The sequence below is a fragment of the Schistocerca nitens genome, chromosome 7 (genome assembly GCF_023898315.1).
Source record: "Schistocerca nitens isolate TAMUIC-IGC-003100 chromosome 7, iqSchNite1.1, whole genome shotgun sequence".
Lineage (NCBI taxonomy): Eukaryota > Metazoa > Arthropoda > Insecta > Orthoptera > Acrididae > Schistocerca > Schistocerca nitens.
The window spans coordinates 231,486,039-231,494,767 of NC_064620.1; the positions used below are offsets into that span (position 1 = coordinate 231,486,039).

Sequence of the window (8,729 nt, forward strand, 5' to 3'; positions counted from 1 at the left end):
GCACCTGACATCATCATGCCAATGTGCTGGCTCGGGATGGCAGTCACCACTGAAACTATCAGTTTATGATTATATCTTTTTTTCCGCACTTGTTTAACCTAATTGTTAAAACTGCTTAAAATTACTTATTTCTGAAACAAATGATTTTTTTTGTTTTTTATTCTTATTATTTCCTGTAATTAATGTAGAAACTGAACAAAGATTGAACAATTCTGACTCTCTCATTTTCAAGATACACACACTGATCAGCCAAAACATTATGACCAGTGCCCATTGTGACATTGGATGCCATCTGGTGGCATTGTGGGCACATGATGCAGTAACGAAAGTGTGCAAGTGGAGCAGATATGGATGGGGGATCACCCTAACGAAGAGATGGGCTGCAAATGGGGAAAATCATTGAGATAAGCGTCTTTGACAAAGGGGAAATTATTATTATTACAAAGAACCTGCGAACTAGTATCTCGAAAATGGCGAAGCTGGTCAACCATTCACATGCTACTTTTGTGAGCATCTACAGAATGAAATAGGAGGACAGTCAAGCTACCACTAGGCTCTAAATGGTTGGGCATCCATGACTTTTCACAGAACATGTGGTTTGGAGTTTTGTCTGCCCTGTAAAGTAGGATAGATAGTGATCTGTGGCATCTCTGCCAACGGGGCACAATGTTGGTGCAAGCACAAGTGTTTTGAGCACACTGTTCATTGTACATTGTTGAACATGGAACTCCACAGCAGACCACCCCTATGTTTTCCCATCTTGACCCAACAACATCATCAATTGTTATTGCAGTTGGCACGGGACCACTGGGATTTGACTGTCGATCAATGGAAACTTGTCAGCCTTTCTAATGAATCACATTTTTGCTACACTACGTCAATGGTCATCTCCAAAATCATCGAAGTGAACGGTGACTTGAAACATGCATTGCGCTCTTGGACACAGAATGGCGGGAGCAGTATTGCACTATGGGAGTCACTATCCTGCATTTGAATGGAACCTGTGGTAGTAATCAAAGACATGCTGACATCTGCAAACCACCGCATCCATTTGTGCTTGATGTCTTCCCCGATGGCGATGTTATATTCCAGCAATATAAAAGTGACCAAATTCACATGATGTAAATCCTATGGAATCAATCTGGGTTCCTATCAGGCACCATCACCACATACGCACGCCAGTGGCCCGTTATTTATGCGAACCACATGATTTGTGCATAGACATCTAATACCACATACTTCCACAAACCTACCAACAAACTGTCAAATCACCGATACTCAGAAACAGTGATGTATTTCATTCCAAAGATGGACAAACAAGCTATTAAGCAGGTAATCACAATGTTTGCCTCATAAGTGTAAAATAAAAATATTAAATTAATGAGGCAAATAAAATAAAAGTTAGAGGTTGAAGAATTCTGTGTGTCATGTTAATTTATCAGCTTTCAAGGGCTACGAGCAGATAGAGAGGCACATTATGTAGATACAAGCAGCAGATCAACTACCTTCTACACTCCTGGAAATGGAAAAAAGAACACATTGACACCGGTGTGTCAGACCCACCATACTTGCTCCGGACACTGCGAGAGGGCTGTACAAGCAATGATCACACGCACGGCACAGCGGACACACCAGGAACCGCGGTGTTGGCCGTCGAATGGCGCTAGCTGCGCAGCATTTGTGCACCGCCGCCGTCAGTGTCAGCCAGTTTGCCGTGGCATACGGAGCTCCATCGCAGTCTTTAACACTGGTAGCATGCCGCGACAGCGTGGACGTGAACCGTATGTGCAGTTGACGGACTTTGAGCGAGGGCGTATAGTGGGCATGCGGGAGGCCGGGTGGACGTACCGCCGAATTGCTCAACACGTGGGGCGTGAGGTCTCCACAGTACATCGATGTTGTCGCCAGTGGTCGGCGGAAGGTGCACGTGCCCGTCGACCTGCGACCGGACCGCAGCGACGCACGGATGCACGCCAAGACCGTAGGATCCTACGCAGTGCCGTAGGGGACCGCACCGCAACTTCCCAGCAAATTAGGGACACTGTTGCTCCTGGGGTATCGGCGAGGACCATTCGCAACCGTCTCCATGAAGCTGGGCTACGGTCCCGCACACCGTTACGCCGTCTTCCGCTCACGCCCCAACATCGTGCAGCCCGCCTCCAGTGGTGTCGCGACAGGCGTGAATGGAGGGACGAATGGAGACGTGTCGTCTTCAGCGATGAGAGTCGCTTCTGCCTTGGTGCCAATGATGGTCGTGTGCGTGTTTGCCGCCGTGCAGGTGAGCGCCACAATCAGGACTGCATACGACCGAGGCACACAGGGCCAACACCCGGCATCATGGTGTGGGGAGCGATCTCCTACACTGGCCGTACACCATTGGTGATCATCGAGGGGACACTGAATAGTGCACGGTACATCCAAACCGTCATCGAACCCATCGTTCTACCATTCCTAGACCGGCAAGTGAACTTGCTGTTCCAACAGGACAATGCACGTCCGCATGTATCCCGTGCCACCCAACGTGCTCTAGAAGGTGTAAGTCAACTACTCTGGCCAGCAAGATCTCCGGATCTTGAGCATGTTTGGGACTGGATGAAGCGTCGTCTCACGCGGTCTGCACGTCCAGCACGAACGCTGGTCCAACTGAGGCACCAGGTGGAAATGGCATGGCAAGCCGTTCCACAGGACTACATCCAGCATCTCTACGATCGTCTCCATGGGAGAATAGCAGCCTGCATTGCTGCGAAAGGTGGATATACACTGTACTAGTGCCGACATTGTGCATGCTCTGTTGCCTGTGTCTATGTGCCTGTGGTTCTGTCAGTGTGATCATGTGATGTATCTGACCCCAGGAATGTATCAATAAAGTTTCCCCTTCCTGGGACAATGAATTCACGGTGTTCTTATTTCAATTTCCAGGAGTGTATTTTTACTGTATACTAAGGGGCAATTATTGTTAAGTTTTTAATTTATTACTGTTGCCATTATTTCCTTCCTCTTTTATTATTTCATTGAAATGTGACACAATTGTATATTGCTATGTCACTTCATAAAAATATTTCCATACTAGGATTGGTGCCATTCTGTAATACAATGGACATCTGGCGACGACAGCGAGAAATTACTGCGTAGTCCAGTTGGGTGCAAGTCTTGCACACTACAAGTACACACGTACCTTAGGCCATGACACACGGCAACTGGGACTTTCTTGTGTCAGCAATGCTTAGCAAATCTTATACCAGGTGTTTGTTGCTCATTTCTGTCGGCATCGTTATTAAAACAGCACTAATGGCTTTCACTATTTTCTATAATTACATTATATTTCACACCAATGCAGAATTTATTAATAAATTTTTTTTTTAAAGAAAAGGTTTATTTAAAAATGAAAATTTTGGCATTGCTGCTATGGTTAATTGATAAAAATGTTTTTTTTTTTAACTCGGTTATCAGTAAAAAACAAAAAACACCATTATTCAGAACTAAAATAGCACTATCAGTTTTAACTGGTCGGTTTTTCCTGTCCATAGTGCTGGGCTCGTATAATGATGATGAAAGCAATCTAGCAATGCTCATTCGCCTTGGAGCCTCCACAGACATATGTCCATTGTAATTTTGTACACAGAACTGGGATTGTCTGAAAAGATGAGATGATGTCACTCCTGTGTTCAGAGCTGTTATTGGGCACACCGCTGTCAGCACACCTCTCTCCGATGTCACATTAAGGGAAGTCTGAAAAAGTAATTAAGTCAAATGCTGGGATCGTTCCTTTGAATAGCACTTCCGATATCCTCTCCCAAGCGTATACCATCTGAATTTGTGTGCTGTCTCTAATCATGACGGAGCTTAAACTCTAATCTCTCTTTTCAGTGTGGTTATCAATCTAAATCTGTTACGGAATGACAATGTGAGACCTGATACTGATACAACAAAAATATACAATTTAGCCTCAAGTTTTAATGTATTCTGGGCAAACAGATCATTAAGAGGTTCTCCTCAGTATCCGTCCATGCTGTATGCCAATGATGCTCTACTGACTACTGAAAACAAGAATGACCTTCAGTGATATGTTCAAACATGGAATAACCACCTTGAACACTCTGGTCTATCCCTCAAAACAAATAAAACTAAATACTCAACAACATATGTAAATAATAAGGACACTGTCAAGACAGATAGTATTAACTTTGCAACGACAAACTTCAAGTACCATGGCTCAAAAATCGTTACTGACAAATTCCCCATTCCTGACATCACAAACCACATTAGCAATGTGTAACTTAAATGGTGGACAATGGCTGATGTGATCTGGGATATGAAAGTCCCTGACCAACTCAAGTTGGAAATACACCGCTCTGCAATCCACCCCTTTGCCTCGTACAGTGCAGAATGTCGGACAGCAACAAAAGAACTGGACCAATGACTTGCTACAATGGAAATTGAAATGCTTCGGTGTACATCTGGCCTGATAGTCATGGTCACATGACCAATGGTGAAATCTGCAGATAGTATGGAGTGGCACCTGTTGTTGGGAAGACGAGCAAGAACCGTCTGCTGTGGCATGGATATGTACTTCGAGCAGACCAAGATATAATAACAAAATAAGGGTTTTCGTTGAAAGTGGGTGGTAAACAATCTAATGGGAGACTGAGACAACAACGGCTCGATATCCTCCATACGGATTTCCACCCTGACAAAGTGCAAATTCACATCAAATGGAGACACAGAGCTGACCCTTCTGCATTGTGGGACATACATTCTTATTTATGTTTGTTGTACTCTGTGATATGTGAAGTCTATGCATGTGTGTGTGTGTGTGTGTGTGTGTGTGTGTGTGAGAGAGAGAGAGAGAGAGAGAGAGAGAGAGAGAGAGAGAGAGAGAGATTAATTCCAACATTTTGTATGCTGTTGGTGATCCATGTCACACAAAGTCATATTCACATGTCACACCAAGTCATGTTTAGCTCTCCCACTTTCTGTGACATTTCAATTGTTTCATAACTTAACTGAAAAATGTTAATGAAATCTGAGAAATGTGGACATATTGTGTTGTGGCGAGAAACACAAGAAAGTAACTCTACAAAATTGTGAACAAGAGTTAGATAAATAAATCTTGACAACAGATATTTAAATCAAATAATGTGTCGTATAAAACAGAAAAACTTATAGTTACACTGCTGAGAGAGAGTTCAAATACAAATAATAGCCAGTAAACTGATTCTTTCAGAATCTACATTCTCCAGCTGCTCACTATTGCAAATTCATGGGTGAACAGTGGTAACTAAATAAGAACGCCAACAGAAAAAAATTACATATAGCTGCAACAGCAAAAGGAAAAAGAGTGACCTAATAAAAATTGGTTACATGAATTTTTGAATTTTTATATTAACAAATGATAGGACTTCTCCCTCAAACATCTTGGAGAGCAATTTTGACAATTCAGCATATTACACCCAGGTATGGCTATGAGGTGGACTTAGCAAGTCTTCTAGAACTAATAAATGCCCTCTTCAATAATAACAGAAAAAGCATGCCTATAGGTTTAACTTATAAAATCTGCCTTTCATTATGGTTTCAGAAGTGTTTATTAAATCTCGATGAGTGATGATATGGCTTACTTAAGGACCTGGACATTGATTAAGGGTCCGAGGTGAATAAGAAGGCTTTTGTGAGAGACAATACAATTCTTGCACCTGATAATACTTTTGTCGAAGCAACAAATGCAAAGTCACCCTATTGTTTACGGTCGGCATTACACCCAAAGCTTGGGAAAGGTAAGAAATACAAACTCCAAATAACACTACTAACGTACATGACATTCATACCAACCTATGACTGTTGCCTTTTATCATTTTCTCGGAAAAATAATAATAAACATGTCACATTTCTCTGTTTCCCTCCACCTCTCACAACAATAGAAACAGAAATAATTGCCACTTATGTCATGGAATGGTACATTATAGACATTTTAATTATTGTGGCTCTATCATGTTCACCTCCTTATGTCCTACAGAATAAAGAGTGTAAAAAAATAATATATTCTACATAATGTGTGTGAAGATGAGAATCTGAAGCAAAAGGAGAAGTGGAGGTGGGAACCAACAACCAAAATCAATTCTGTCGACCTTATTGCACATAACGTTTCTTTGTTTTTCTTAAAAAAACACACACACACACACACACACACACACACACACACACAAAACAGTGACGGACACGAAATGGACAGCACTGTCATTCAAATTCGTAGCAATAACATCCTCATAAAATGTTACAAAGGAAGGCGAATTCACACTACTATAAAAAGTTAGTGCTATCAGCAGCATCAGAATCCATCTACAAAGTGTACACTGTAATAAACATTAATATCTGAAAGTAAATATTATTTATGGTTTTGAAACGAGTAACCCGATGCACACTGGCTAATGTTGATAAGCTTTCAAAATGTATTGGTTACCCTTCTGCCATTGTAGAACTTGCGATGTTAAGGCTCTCAGACGAACCAGGAGCTCATCGGCTAGTCCGATCTGTCTACCTGTTAAATAACAGAAGACGTTAATTTTTGTAAGCTTTCACACTTTCAGTAATTTTAATGTTTACGAATGCTCTTGTCATATCCATATGACGTAGCTCCAAACATATCGTCAAATAACTTTTCGACAGAATACAAAGTATGAACAACAAGACTGAAAACTATACCCGCATTTCTAGTTGTTCCGTGTAAGAATGACAACAAAGTGCACTGTATTTATCTTGTTTTGTTTGACGAAACAGATGTACCACACATCATCAACGAACTACTTTCTATACTGCCACCTGGTAGTGAGCTTCTTCAACTACAAATGTCAATAAAAAAACATACGACGAAATGGGACAGTGTTTGCAACTTATTTTTCGTAATATTCAGTATCATTCTCTTATATAATATTGTACACGACTTTAATGATCGACCATACAACAAATTTATTTTTCCACACGAAATGACTTGCTCTGCTGTTAACAGTAAACCAATGTCTCAGAGAAAGTGCACACTGCACAGCGAAGTGATCGGAGCAAATATCGTACATAAAAATTTCAGATTTTGAATCCATTTTTTCGAGATGATCGTGATATTATTGATGCAATTTTGAGCTGTTTGATCGTATTCTTAACCGCCGGCCTTCACATTGGTTACGTTTTCACTATATGTGCAGACTGTGTCTATAGAAATTTGGATAAGCGATTTTAAGATCAACTTCAAATGCAGTTGTAAATGGTTCGTCAATAATGTACACGGTCGTATAATTTATCATCACTCTTTGCATCGTATAAGCATCAGATTTCCCTTATACCTACCGTAAACAATTCACTTAGCCGACAATGAAAGCAACTTAAATTACAGAATCACAACTGGAGGAAATGATTGTTTCGCGCGTTCGCTGGTTGACTTCCTGTAAACGATGTGCCACTTCATATACCGGGAGTTAAATATGGAATATGTAATAGCCCATAAGTAGAACAGCATGTTAAAATGTCGCGTGCGTGCATACCAAAAGAATTTCTGTATAAAATAATACTATTTTCCTAGTTATCAAGCATGTTGGGTCTAGGGGTCCTGTACAGTGTTGACAGGGACGGTGTCGTCTTTCACTGGAACTTGAAACTAAGCCAGTGGAACTTTTTTCACCTGTTCTGAGGAAACATGATTTGTACCATGCCAAGAGGATGCAAACACAAAATGGTAGAGGTCTATTAATAATCGACAGTTCAGTCGTATTACAAATACTGGTATCCTTGGGATATGGCAGCAGGGGATGGCACAGAACACCAGGTACGCTTAGTGTGTATGCCTGGAGACCTCATTCAGCATGCTGAAGAGGCTATTCTGGCAGTCATTGGAACAAATGAGCCTGTTGTAGAGGCTATGGGACCATACTTGGATCATTCCAGTGACTAGCAGAGAGGGTTGAAAATACCAGCCTTGCTCAAGGACTTTCAATGAAGTTCCCTGCCTGCAGCATTGTTCACAGTACAGGATGTGGCCACCTGTTTCTTAGTTGAGTGGAAGACTTGAACAAGAGCCTCTGAGGGTTCTGTGACAAGATATGCTGTGACTTCTTAGGCTTATGATATAGGCCTAATGTTGAGAGTTGTAGGGCCTCCCTAAATGGGAAATGTGCACTACATATTAGAGGCAGCTGCTTAAGTAGCTGACTGTGTGTGAGGGGCACTAAATTTTTTTTGCCTCTTGCAGATGAGAGTATCAAAACCCCAGTGGTTAACTGCCGAAGCATTTGCAACAAAAGCCAGAGTTTGAAGTGCTCATAAAAAGCACTAAAGATTGCATAATATTAGGCACAGAAAACAGATTAGATAAAGTTAACAGTAGTGAAATCTTTGAGGAAAATTTTTAAGTGTATACCAAAAGGATAGGGAAATGGAGGTGGTGTATTTGTTGCAGTAGAGAAGCAGCTCAAATCCACCAAGATAGAAATTGAAGCTGCTCGTGAAATTGTTTGGGAAAATTAAGTATCAAAGGCAGGAAAAACATTAAAACAGGCCCCTTGTATTGACCACCATATTCTCCTCCTAGTGTAACTGAAAAACTTAGGGATAACCTCAGTTTGCTTGTACATAAGTTCCCTAATGATACTGTAATCATCCAACAATCAGTTGTGGTAAATATAGTTTTGATAGTGTTAGGCATGACACGCCATCCTGTGAGATGTTACTAAATGCCAACTCTGAAAACT

At 41.3% G+C, this 8,729-nt stretch overlaps 1 protein-coding gene across 1 annotated transcript in view; it reads right to left on the bottom strand.

Annotated features, from left to right (window-relative positions):
- LOC126194654 (BSD domain-containing protein 1-like) overlaps positions 1-6,831 on the bottom strand; it is an 81,990-nt gene extending 75,159 nt beyond the window's left edge. Inside the window, exons 1-2 of the mRNA XM_049932844.1 lie at positions 6,697-6,831; positions 6,455-6,532 (exon numbers count right to left, since the gene is read on the bottom strand). Coding sequence (XP_049788801.1) covers positions 6,455-6,465 — 11 coding nt within the window. The 5' untranslated portion in view covers positions 6,466-6,532; positions 6,697-6,831. The remainder of the gene's footprint in view (positions 1-6,454; positions 6,533-6,696) is intronic.
- Positions 6,832-8,729: the final 1,898 nt, after the last annotated feature.